General features: G+C 47.9%; 1 protein-coding gene across 7 annotated transcripts in view; it reads left to right on the top strand.

Annotated features, from left to right (window-relative positions):
* scn8aa (sodium channel, voltage gated, type VIII, alpha subunit a) overlaps positions 1 to 13,035 on the top strand; it is a 41,890-nt gene that overhangs the window by 16,054 nt on the left and 12,801 nt on the right. For 4 of the 7 annotated variants that reach the window (XM_028993062.1, XM_028993058.1, XM_028993061.1 and 1 more), the window contains 11 exons: positions 2,112 to 2,318; positions 2,397 to 2,666; positions 3,405 to 3,722; positions 5,849 to 5,984; positions 6,073 to 6,311; positions 7,937 to 8,110; positions 8,203 to 8,559; positions 9,025 to 9,486; positions 9,761 to 9,878; positions 9,966 to 10,120; positions 11,163 to 11,336. In XM_028993062.1, coding sequence (XP_028848895.1) covers positions 2,112 to 2,318; positions 2,397 to 2,666; positions 3,405 to 3,722; positions 5,849 to 5,984; positions 6,073 to 6,311; positions 7,937 to 8,110; positions 8,203 to 8,559; positions 9,025 to 9,486; positions 9,761 to 9,878; positions 9,966 to 10,120; positions 11,163 to 11,336 — 2,610 coding nt within the window. The remainder of the gene's footprint in view (positions 1 to 2,111; positions 2,319 to 2,396; positions 2,667 to 3,404; positions 3,723 to 5,848; positions 5,985 to 6,072; positions 6,312 to 7,936; positions 8,111 to 8,202; positions 8,560 to 9,024; positions 9,487 to 9,760; positions 9,879 to 9,965; positions 10,121 to 11,162; positions 11,337 to 13,035) is intronic. The other 3 variants (XM_028993065.1, XM_028993060.1, XM_028993063.1) reach the window with 1 other exon arrangement.

Raw genomic sequence — 13,035 nt, 5'->3', positions numbered from 1 at the left:
GTGCATTGGTTTCTGAGACGAGAGAAATGTGCAAATCGTCACGTACGCAAGTTGCGTATCGGTGAAAGTGTAGAATCGTCCGAGTCTTTTAGCACTGACTACGCGAGGGACGAAGCTCCTGCAATGTCTGCCAGTCCATAGCTCCATGTTGCAGCCCGGTTCTACGTGTATGGCAAAATAAAAAGCCAGGTGGACTCAAGCCGTAAAAAAGCGGGAGGCGTGGCCTCGTCCACCGCAGGACCGGGCTCTGCCTGCACGGTAATGGAGGAAACACGTAGATGGCGGCATTAAATATTTACCGCGGGATTACAGCGGTGCTGGCAATCAGGGGAGATGAGAAACAACTTTCAGAAAGGGGGCTTTTCAACACAGGCTGCCTATTTTTGGTCCCATCACTAGAAATATTGTTTTTTTTTCCGTTCCTTTATTGTCTCATCTTTCACCACCAGCTTCCGTCTTGTACAGGTCTTAGTTGCTATTTATGTCCTGATTTACATTCATTGAAATGATCTGAAGGCTGCATTTGATTTTTGCTTATTGATCCAAAAATAATTAACACAGGTAGAGGCAGAAATGCTGCTGGTTGTCAGTCACTCCTGCAGGCTCCTCCCCTTTTCATATTTAAGTTCATATTCAGGACGTAATTACACAGCAACAGAAAGGGCTGCGTGGGCACTTAGTTCTTCTCTTGGCAGGTCGGGTTGTGAACATTTTATTAAATGTTCATTTTTAATTTGTTGTCGGGTGATATGGTGTAATTGTCATGAGAGAGATGCTGAGGAGCATGAAACGGAGGTTAGACTCTCATCTCTTCATTTCCCACTTAGTCTAGTGCTTGTAGCGTGCAAAAAGAAAGCCGGGCTTTTAAAAAGCTGTACTTGTCCGGACTCTTTAGGCCAGATCACAGCACACATCTTTCTCATCAGCCCATTTGACCGCACGTGATAAGGCGTGGCCGGTCACCGTGTGAAGGCTCCTTCGCCTTCGTCCACTACGCATGGCGCATGGGTCACATTATTCTCCCTCATTTCTACTGAGTGCAGCCGGGAGCTCCTCGCCGTGCTCTCCTCACTCCACAATCACTCCAGACGTGCTGGAGAAGAGCGTGATTTGATTGTGAAGCCATTTCCGTTACCGAATTCATTTAGAGACCTCGGACGAGGCAGAGCTCCTTATTCCACCGGGATGGGGGGCGAGGGCTATTTTTAGGGCGCTGATGACTTTATTTTTAACTTTTTTTTTTTTTTTTTTACTCCAGCGGTAGGATAAAACTTGGGGCGTGTTCGCAAACATCACAGATGCTTTTTCGTCCGGTTGTGCCGTCTCCTCCCTTTCTGTTCCATTACCCGGCGTGTACAAGGACCGTCACATCACCGGACCACGCCCACTGCCGAGCATGCAGATCATTATCGAGAGCAATAAAGTTAACGGAGGCGCAGATCATAGGTTTGCAAGTTGACAGCCAGGAACCCAGTTACTCGGCGGGCGTGGTTTTGCGGGTGGACGTAATAAAAATTGACTGTTGAAAGTGTTTCAGATAAATAATTCATGCCGTTTTGTTTTTTTTGAATGCACATGCATTTTTATCACCTACGTCTTATCAATACAATGTTGGGGCTGCTTATATGATGAAAGGCATTTTATGTATTTTTATGAGTGATGGATGATGCATGAACACATGCATTGTGCCCAGCTGTTTTTCAAATGCCCATTTTAAATTGATATTTTTTTTTTACTTAATATTGTTCCTTTCGAAACTCAGTTCAAATATTCGGAATTTAGAAGATGTGCCAAAGCCGACTTGTCACGCGTAAAACAGTTTGTTGCTTTTTATGAAATGAGATCGGCGTTTCTTCTTCAGTCAAACAGACCTTAAGGTGGTATTCCAGTACACTGTTAATAATGTGCTGCACGTGTGTGTGTGTGTGTGTGTGTGTGTGTGTGTGTGTGTGTGTGTGTGTGTGTGTGTGCACAACTAGGTCAGAGGCAGCGCTAGTACAGCATGTTTTTTTGTGCGATACTTATTAGTACGTATTGCTGTGCCAGATTACTATTGTGTCACTGAACCAGAGTAGCCGACTGAAAAATGACCTGCTGACTCTGGTCTCCAGACTCTGAGGGCGGCGGGGAAGACCTACATGATCTTCTTTGTGCTGGTGATCTTTGTGGGCTCCTTCTACCTGGTTAACTTGATCCTGGCTGTGGTGGCCATGGCGTATGAGGAGCAGAACCAGGCCACCATGGAGGAGGCGGAGCAAAAGGAGGCGGAGTTCAAGGCCATGTTGGAGCAACTGAAGAAACAGCAGGAGGAAGCGCAGGTGGGCATGAAGCCGGACGGTTTTATATATGCATCTTCGGGTCCAGCAATGTGACGTACGTTCCTGGTTTTTCTGCAGACCAACGCCATGGTGACGTCGGCCGGCACGGTGTCCGAGGACGCCGCAGAGGATGAAGGGGAGGGCAACCTGTCCTGCAGCTCCTCGGAAATGTCCAAGCTGAGCTCCAAGAGTGCCAAGGAGCGGCGCAACCGCAAGAAGAAGGCCCGTGGCGAGGAAAAAGCAGACAGCGAGAAATTCGTGAAGTCGGAGTCAGACGACGGCAGCAAGAAGAGCCGCTTCCGCTTCCCGGACAATCGCCTGGGCCGAAGAAATTCCATCATGAACCAGGTAACCCATGTCAGATGCATTCATTTATGGCTTCAGGATTTATGGAAATGTCTGAGCCCCCGTCCTACATTTACAGCATTTACCAGACGCCCTTATCCAGAGCAACTTACAATCAGTGGTTACAGGGACAGTCCCCCCCTGGAGACACTCAGGGTTAAGTGTCTTGCTCAGGGACACGATGGTAGTTAGTGGGAGTTGAACCTGGGTCTTCTGGTTCATAGGCGAGTGTGTTACTCGCTAGGCTACTACCACCATTTCTCACAAGAGCATTTTTTTATCTAAAACAGGACAATTTCTGTCCAATCTGGCCTTGTGTCCAAACGGAAACAGCATTTCAGGGGACCCAGAACGTTTTTTTACTAAAATCTCTTTTCCATGTGTCTGCGTGGACGGCAAAGCGACTTTTTTTTTATGAAAATGCTGGCGTATTAACCCAACCTCCAACCTGACCTACAACCCCAAACGCGGGCTACATACAGCAATGGCGGCGACACACACGAGACATCGTCTCTACGCCGCACAGTTCTAATGAAATAAGAACAACAACGTGTTTAACTCACTGTGGTGGAGAAATGGACACCAAGCGAGGAGAGCGGGGAGTTACAGCGCCACCTGCAGGTGTGGAGGCGGGTTAAACGGCGTTTTCCGGTTTTCTATGTGCGGACGGGGCCTGTATCTGTGTCGATGTGTATGTCTGGAGTGGGGCGTCTCATATCATGTCCTCTTTCGCGTCCTCAGTCCCTACTCAGCATCCCCGGCTCGCCCTTCCTCTCGCGCCACAACAGCAAGAGCAGCATCTTCAGCTTCAAGGGCCGCGGCAAGGACGCCGGCTCGGAGAACGAGTTCGCCGACGACGAGCACAGCACCGTGGAGGAGTGCGAGGAGCGCCGCAACTCCTTCTTCAGCCCGTACCGCCGCAGCAGCTACGGCGGCTACCAGCACGGCAAGCGCAACAGCACGGTGGACTGCAACGGCGTGGTCTCGCTGATCGGCCCGGGCCCCGGCGGACGCCTACTGCCCGAGGTGATAATAGATAAGGCAGCTTCTGACGACAGTGTAAGGAAGGAATCTGATGAGTCTAGGCATGATGGACCCTCTCTTTCTTTCGTTTTGGCTCGTAGTCTCTACCTTTTCTTTGACTTTGCAAGCTCCTCTTCCGCCTTCTCTTCTTCTTCTCCTTTTACTAACACATCTTCACCCATCTCTGTTTATTTCTTATGAGCTTTCTCCGATTCTGAGCCACACACCATGACGAAACAGCTGAAGTGAATTCATTGGACCCATTAAATATCAGATAACATGCATGGTCCTTTTCTATAGCCGTCGTTTCTGACATTTTGTGGATGAAGGTGATGACGACCTTCTTCGAATTGCCAATACGTGCTAAGCGTGGGGTGTTTTTGCTAGTGTAAGTTTGATGGTGTTTTTAGGAAATGGGAGGAGTCTGACGATCGACTGCCCTCGCGCTCGCTACCTCCTCATCTCGGATGGTGCAAAACCATCATTAAAGTTCTGGCAATCAAACCCCGACCAAAGGGGCCGGTAATTTATCAAGGATAAAAACCAAGCGCTTCTTTCCTCTTTTATCTATTCGTGTACGTGAATTCGGAGCCACGTGCCGAGCGCCGTTTGGTAGCGGAATCCATCATGTCATGACAGTTTCTCTGAATTCGTGTAGTAATAAAAACAGCACAACGCCTCTCTGAGACGGCGGTCCGGCGTCGGCGGCCATGTTGTGCGGCGGGGGGCTCAGGCGTGGGGGGCGGGAGGGTGTGGAATTCCCCACAGCGCCACAACACCCTCACAAATCCTCCCTCCATCAGCGCAAAGAGCCATCCAATCAGCCTCATCAATACCCCGCCATCTGTTTCACACCAGCGGGGGCTTCTCTCTTTTTTTTTTCCTGCTCTCTCTCTCCATCTCTCTGATTCTCTCTGAAGCAACTCTGAATGTAAAAAAAAGACAACGCCAGTCTCCCCTCCGTCTTCTAGTTAGCATGGTGGTCTGTAGCCTTCTCTCCTGGTCTAAACCTCTCTGACTCACGCATGGGAGCAACCTCGACGGGTTTGTGGGGCCTTCTTCTGCTTTCCTCTTCTTACTCCGGGCATGCTGCTAATGCTGATGCACGCGACTGACCCGCCCTCGCCAGGGGCCGGGGGTGTGGGGGCTCCAGGGGAGATCTGGTGCTGAGCTAAGGGGAAAGAGACATATATATATATATATATATATCTTGAGGCCTGTTACAGCCCAGAGGACTCTTGGGGGTAGACTTTGCCTAAATTGACGAGTTAATAATTTAGATTCGTTCTATAGCTGCACTCTCAGCTGTCAGTGTTAAACATGTAGAATATATACAAGAGAAATTAATACATTACATCCATTATAATCAATAATCGGAACAATAAAAATAAAAAAATATATATTTTGGGGTCCAAGCAGAGGGAGGTCATGGTTTGTACTCGTCCATATTTCCATTACTTACAGTTTAGTCATTTTTTGTGGTTTTGTGGTCCAGCAAGATGAAGCTAAAAAACAAGACTGGTTGTTATAGTTACCTTGTTGGTGTGTAATTATATCTTACAACCAGGAGATTAGTTTAAAAGGGGGAGGAGCCTGTAGGCATGATCGACAGCTCTCACACATCCTACTTCCTCATGCTGTATGATTTAGACCCCTCCTGTTAATACGTGACACGCCCAGCGTGTAGAGCATCTCCTCCCTTTCTCCTCCGTTTCCCCGCGTTTCTCTACACTCCTAATAGCCCTCGTACTAAATGTGGCCACGCCCATTTCCAACACCAACATGCAGGTTATCAGGCGCTTTAGTTCCAGGCGCTTTAGTTCCAACTAGTGAATGGGCCCATCGAGGTAAGATGTCGGTTTTGGCATTGGTTAGAAATCGCGTGGCCCCGTGCTTGGACCCCTTAATTTCTGCTATTGATATCTGTAGGTATAAAATATCTCGAACCCAGTGCTTCTCCTCTGACTGAAGCCTGCATGTGTCTCCCCCAAAAACCGCACCAATCTTGCAAGGTCCGAAATGTGAAGTTTCTTTTCCAGTTCCGACCCTGATAACCAGAGTCTTCCCCTCTGCCGGCCCAGTGACGCAGTTCTGCCCTCCTGCCACCTGTTGGCGCTGCCAGTTCACGCCGTTTTCACCTCCACCCTCTCTCTGTCCAACAGCCGACCACCGAGGTGGAGATCAAGAAGAAGCTCTCCGGCTCCCTGATGGTGTCCGTAGACCAACTCAACACCTCATTCGGGCGCAAGGAGCGAGCCAACAGTGTCATGAGCGTCATCACCAACACGCTGGTGGAGGGTACTTCCTCCGACTTCCTCCTCCATTATTCCTTCTCTCCCCGCCCCCCACCACACCGCGGTGATGCGCGTCCTCTCTTCCTCCGCAGAGCTGGAAGAGTCCCAGAGGAAATGTCCGCCATGCTGGTACAAGTTCGCCAACACGTTCCTTATCTGGGAGTGCGGTCCCACCTGGATGAAGATTAAGGAGATCGTGAACCTGATCGTCATGGACCCCTTCGTGGACCTGGCCATCACCATCTGCATCGTCCTCAACACGCTCTTCATGGCCATGGAGCACTACCCCATGACCCCCCAGTTCGAGGGCGTGCTGAGCGTGGGGAACTTGGTGAGTTGAGGCCTGGTGAGACGGGCGGGGACTCTCTGCCCGTCTTTCATCTTCCTCCCGCTCTGCGTCTTCCTCAGGCAGCGTCCCCGTGTGTGTGTGAGCCCGGCAGGAGGCTCGCATTAATATTTCATGTTGCCTGATCGATGAGCATCTCCAAAATGGTGCCCGATCCTCAAACCCGCGCGCTGCTCCGCCTCCGCGCTCGTAACAATGAATAATTTGTGGTTTTTAAACGAGGGCGCGTGCATCGTGTTACTCCGTGTTTACGCGCGGAGTGCAATGTTGCTCCCAAGACCTTACTGCTGCACAAACTGTGCGTGCGTGTGTGTGTGTGTTGAAATCGAGCGGCCTTGCTCTGACTGATGTACTGTAGATGGTAAATTTATTTAATGGCGGCGTTTCTGCGCCGCTACAAATCACGCCGGGCGCCGCCACTGCGCCGGCGACGCCAACAGGCACGTCAGATCGGGAAAAAGACGTGACAAAAATGACAAGGACGCTGACGCCGCCGAATGGGGGACTCTGTGGCCCGGCTGAAATGCGATGGAACGTTCTGATGATGCAGAGGATGTTAAACATGTCACTTAAATGTCAGTAAAGGACAAGGGGAGGGTGAATTGGCGCGTCTAGCTTGCATATTTTTTTCCTGACTCCAGATATGCTGTCATATTGGATATTTCAGTATTATACAGTTGCCGAGTATTTAAATCTAATATGGCTATGTTTCCATTAATTTATCAATATATCCTGTTGATTGATCATATATCACCTGTAATACTTGTTATTGTTATATTTCCATATTATTCCTGGCATTATGTAATAGAAGTATTCAGGATGTACACAAATAGAAACGAATTGAACAGACAGAATTTTATATAAATTTTAAGAAATTTATGTTTCCTGGTTATCTGTATGTAGGAGAACTAACCACCCACCCAAATTTATTTAAAGTTTACAAGGGGAGGAGCCTGTGGGCATGATTGACAGCACTCACACACCCTACTTCCTCATTCTGGACCATTTAAATCCCCTCCTGTCAATACTTTATACGTCCATCTCCTCCCTTTCTCCTCCGTGTCCCTCCTTTTTCTACACTCCTGATACCCCTTGAACACAAACGTGACCACGCCCACTACCAACACCACCATGTTATCAGGCGCTTTTAATACTCGCATCTAAAAACAATATTAACATGAGGCATATTGCTCAGGTTCTTACTATATTGTCTGAATATATTAAGAAATAATAAATACGCATTAGTCGTTAGTCACCCAAAGCTCCTCCCCTTTCGAAGCCGTCTACTGAATCGGGGTGACTGGGCATCTGATGCGTCGTGACTCATCCTTCCACATGGAGCCCGCCGCGCCGCCGGCGACGTGGCAGAATGACTAAAAAAACGTCCTTCAGCACTGAGAGGACAGACACCTCCCACTGTGCTGGGTGGCATCGGAGCATCTGGAGCCGCGCCCGGGTGCCGGACGTGCGCTCAACGAGAGGCTGGAACAGAACTTCCTGAAGGGTGGCCTTCTGTTAATGGGAACAGCCATAAACAAGCCACTTTTTAGGAATTCTATGAATCTTGGACCTTTTCAAAGTTGAGTAACCTTCCTTTGTATCTCCTGCAGGTGTTTACAGGGATTTTCACTGCCGAAATGTTTGCCAAACTGGTTGCTATGGACCCATACTACTACTTCCAGGAGGGCTGGAATGTCTTTGATGGCTTCATCGTGAGCTTGAGCTTAATAGAGCTTGGCCTGGCTGACGTGGAAGGCCTTTCTGTCTTAAGATCATTCCGATTGGTAAGCGGCTACCTTCACCTTTACCATGCGATGCCATTTGGTGACGTTCTCCCGGCCTGGTTCCTCATGTGTGCCCTTGTGTGTGTCTTCAGCTGCGAGTGTTCAAGCTCGCCAAGTCGTGGCCCACCCTCAACATGCTGATCAAGATCATCGGGAACTCGGTCGGGGCCCTGGGGAACCTGACTCTGGTGCTGGCCATCATCGTCTTCATTTTCGCCGTGGTGGGCATGCAGCTCTTCGGGAAGAGCTACAAGGACTGCGTCTGCAAGATCGCCACGGACTGCGAGCTGCCCCGCTGGCACATGAACGACTTCTTCCACTCCTTCCTCATCGTCTTCCGGGTGCTGTGTGGCGAGTGGATCGAGACCATGTGGGACTGCATGGAGGTGGCGGGACAGGCCATGTGTCTGATCGTCTTCATGATGGTCATGGTCATCGGTAACCTCGTGGTAAGACCCTGTAAAACGTCCTGAGTTCCGTATCCCAGAGTGTTGAATAGAGCGCTTATTTTACTTATTTTAATTTTTTGTCATTTCATTCGATCTTCTTCTTATTATTATAATAATCTGAGCAACTAGAATTCTGATTTTCATTTCAGCGTATGTGTTAGGACAGTTGTAGTGCTGCCCACTTCAACGCGAGGAAGGACGCTCACCCTCAACTCGCGGTGTGCAGGTTATGCTACAGTTTTTAATAAACAGAGGTCATAGGTCGCGTTCATGTTCTTCATTACAGGTTCGTAAAAAAAAGTCTAGAATTGATTCGTGTTCCCTCACACCGTTCGAAAAACTCCATTTCTTTTCAAAACCGTGTCCTACAAAGGAAGAGTTACGAAAAAGCTGATAATGGGAACTGCTGATGTCCATAGCCAGTATGGGTAAGAGGACGTATTTATGAATGTTGGTACCTGCCAGGTGCTGAACCTCTTCCTGGCCTTGCTGCTGAGCTCGTTCAGCGCGGACAACTTGGCCGCCACCGACGACGACGGCGAGATGAACAACCTGCAGATCGCCGTCATCCGTATTAAGAAAGGCATCGCCTGGATCAAGTGCAACGTGCGGCAGCTGGTGGCGATCGTCCTCAAGCGCAAGGTGACGGACGAGGTGAAGCCGCTGGACGACATGTACGACAAGAAGCTCAACTGCATCGCCAATCACACGGGCGTGGACATCAACCGCGAGCTGGACTACCAGAACGGCACCACCAGCGGCATCGGGAGCAGCGTGGGCAAGTACATGATCGACGAGGACCACATGTCCTTCATCAACAACCCCAACCTGACGGTGTGCGTCCCCATCGCCGTGGGGGAGTCCGACTTCGAGAACCTCAACACGGAGGACTTCAGCAGCGAATCGGAAGCGGAGGGCAGCAAGGAGGTGAGTGGGGGAGGGGTGCCGACTGGCCACTTTAACCTCATAACATTCCATGTGATTAGCTGGGCAAAATACAGAACAAGTATTAGGTCAAATGTCCTTTTTTTCATTCAAGACTATATATTTACCGCCACATTGCACCACAAAACTGCAGTATTGTACTTGCCAAGTCTCGTCCATCAGAAAGTATGAGCGCTGCAGATGATTCAGACCCATGTTGGAGTCTGTGGGCTGTCTTGGGGTCCAACAATGAGGCCTGCTTCTCTGTTCCTGACAGTTGGACGATTCCAGCTCTTCTGAGGGCAGCACCATCGACATCAAGCCGGAGGTGGAGGACGTGGTGGTGGTGGAGGCCGTGGAGGAGTATCTCGACCCCGAGGCTTGCTGGACGGAAGGTGCTCTACTCAGCAACGCTAGCCGAGGATAGATATGTACTTTTTACATCAGTCTGCTCGTGCATGAGCATGCGTTGTACTTTCCAGAGTGTGTGGCGCGGTACAAGTGCTGCGACGTGAGCATCACGGAGGGCTGGGGCAAAAGCTGGTGGTACCTGAGGAAGACCTGCTATCTCATCGTGGAGCACAACTGGTTCGAGACCCTCATCATCTTCATGATCCTGCTCAGCAGTGGGGCACTGGTGAGTGTCTGTAATTTATTAAAACAGCTTGTTAGGAGATTTTGGTGGGCCGCTGGAGGAGGTGCAGTCCTCTCGTTCATTACAGACGTCTGCGAGCTGGGCTGGCTGACATGATTAATGGACTCTACCATTTGTCAAATTGGAGCAGGGGTGCCTGGCTTCTTGTTGGCGAACTGCTAGATTAAGAATGTTGTGCGAATGAAGGGTTTTTACTAGAGGTGGGCATAGATAAATTTTCTTAATCTAGATTAATCTCACTGTAATCTTGGAATTAATCTAGATTAAAATGGCTCATTTGAATTCTGCCGAAGGCATTCAGAATATGTGTGCTACCCAAATAATGACTAAAAGTAAGTCTTTGAGAACGGGTTTCTCAAGCCAGGTGGCGCATTAGACCAGGGGCTCATCTCCTGTTTCCAAAATGCATCACAAACTGCTTGAGAAAGCTGTTCTACTATGATAATTGGTGATGAAAATAAATTATGTTCAATAAGATGTACTTGTGTTTACCAACTGTTTATTCAGTTAAATAGCTGCATCCATGTTACCACGTCACGTTTGATGTGGTAATTTCACAGTTCGAAGACTCGTTCTCGCCCCCTACAGTGCAATTCGGCTAGGTATACATCCGCGCTAAAATATCAAGGTGAAAGTCATCATAGTGAACCACAAATGATGAGCTGACACCCAAGAGATTTTCTGTGCAAAGTGTATTCTGTACAAAAAGTATGGTCGCATCAGAACATCGCGTCTTTCTGCACCTCTCTCTCTCACAGCTCACGCCATGTGTCCAAGAGACCTGAACCGGGTCTCAAAAACAAAATAAAAGTCTTTAGAAAATAAGAAACTAAAAGACACAAGAAAGAAGAAATATACTTATAAATCTAGTGTAACCATTTAACTCCGGCACAATAGCTTGCGTAGTATAGACCCAGCTCCCAACCCAACTTTGTGAATAGATTAACGGCGACATTTTTTTTATCGCCCGATAAGAGTCTCACCACTAGTTTTTACATTTTTTTACATTAAATTTTTTTACCAGGCCTTTGAGGACGTGTACATCGAGCAGAGGAAGACCATCCGCATCATCCTGGAGTACGCCGACCGAGTCTTCACCTACATCTTCATCCTGGAGATGTTGCTCAAGTGGGTGGCCTATGGCTTCGTCAAGTACTTCACCAACGCCTGGTGCTGGCTGGACTTCTTCATTGTGGATGTAAGACAGGCCGTCCTTTATTTTTTAGCCGATTGGTTAATGATCTGGTTTAGATAAAAAAAAAAAAAAAACAACATACACCTTGTTGATCCATTAGGTTCAGTGTGAAGCCTGAATTTAGATTGAAGGTCTTCCGGCCGAGCTAGTGACACAAACCTTGAGGTTCCTGTCAAACGTGTTATTAATGTTTGCCATATATTCCCCTTGTGACATGAAACATGTCTGAATGCGGCACGTTGAGGGTCGTCTACTGCGGCAAATCTTCTGGACTTCAGAAGTTAAAAATCACACGTGGCTTTAGTTCCTGGTTGGTTAACAAGGTGTGAGTCCACTGGGTGTGGTTCCATACTTGCAATTTAGATTTCTGTTGATGTACCAGGTACTGCACGGGTGGAACTGTTATTATCTCCATTGTACAAGCATTGTAGAGATCAATTCTAGAATTGAGACTGCGAGTATTTCATGATCTCCCTGTCCTTCTCTGAATAAGGCAATAGTCACCCCTGCATTCCCAGAATCCACCTGTCCCCAGTGTTGCTCTGCTTGAATATTATACACAATAAACTATACTGAAAATTCTGCAAAATGATACAGAACAACAAAAGCTGTTTTATGATTGGATGCTCACACCAGATTCCATTAATTGGATGCTAATAACGTAAGACTCAAGCTATCATTTACATTTACATTTACAGCATTTACCAGACGCCCTTATCCAGAGCGACTTACAATCAGTAGTTACAGGGACAGTCCCCCCCTGGAGACACTCAGGGTTAAGTGTCTTGCTCAGGGACACAATGGTAGTAAGTGGGGTTTGAACCTGGGTCTTCTGGTTCATAGGCGAGTGTGTGACCCACTAGGCTACTGCCACTCAATAACAGGAATTACTGATAATGCAGCATATAGAAATGTATGTGTGTATATTGTACATTCAAGCAGTGCTCCACCCCTCTGGGGAAATTTTAATGTGTTGATCTCTGACTTGTCTATGGCCATAAGAAATTATCTGTGTACAGTTGTGTCCCATTCTGTGCCTTCACTGTGATGGACCTTCCAAGTACTGTGGGCTAAATTACATTAGGCCATCAAAATATTTCAATATTAATAAATGGTAATAGATTCTGTAAAATATGTTATTAACACAATTGCCTAAAAAGTCGACATTCCAACCCTCTCCAGGGCGACTGTCCCTGTGACTATGGACAGTACAGATCATTATAAATATCATCTGTGAGTAACATCTGCAAATGTAACAGAACATTTATTGTGAATTAATCACGTACCCGATCTGCACTTGGAAGTTGGTTCCACAGAATTGCACAGTAGTTGGATCCAGAGGAATTATGTGTGAGTGCATCTCCTGTGTGACATTGGAAGATGTTTTGATGGCAAAGACCTGGTTATCAGAGGTACCTGTGTGTGTTTGTGTGTTTTACCTTGTTCCTGAACTAACCAACTTTCAGGAGGACTCATCACTCGTCGCTGAGCTGAGCCTCACGTTGAGGGAACCATCACATGGTGAACGCTTGGAAGTTGATGCTCGCATAGTTCAAAGCACCTGACTAGATACATGTCCTCATTCACAATGAGGAATAACTGTCCATACAGGCAAGAATTCCATTTACAGGAATTCAGGAATTCTGAAAACTTTTGAACCAAATGCAGACATCAAACCCTCTGTCTCAGTACCTAGTGACCT

Source organism: Denticeps clupeoides, chromosome 10 (genome assembly GCF_900700375.1).
Source record: "Denticeps clupeoides chromosome 10, fDenClu1.1, whole genome shotgun sequence".
NCBI lineage: Eukaryota > Metazoa > Chordata > Actinopteri > Clupeiformes > Denticipitidae > Denticeps > Denticeps clupeoides.
This window is presented reverse-complemented; position numbering and strand designations above follow the sequence as displayed.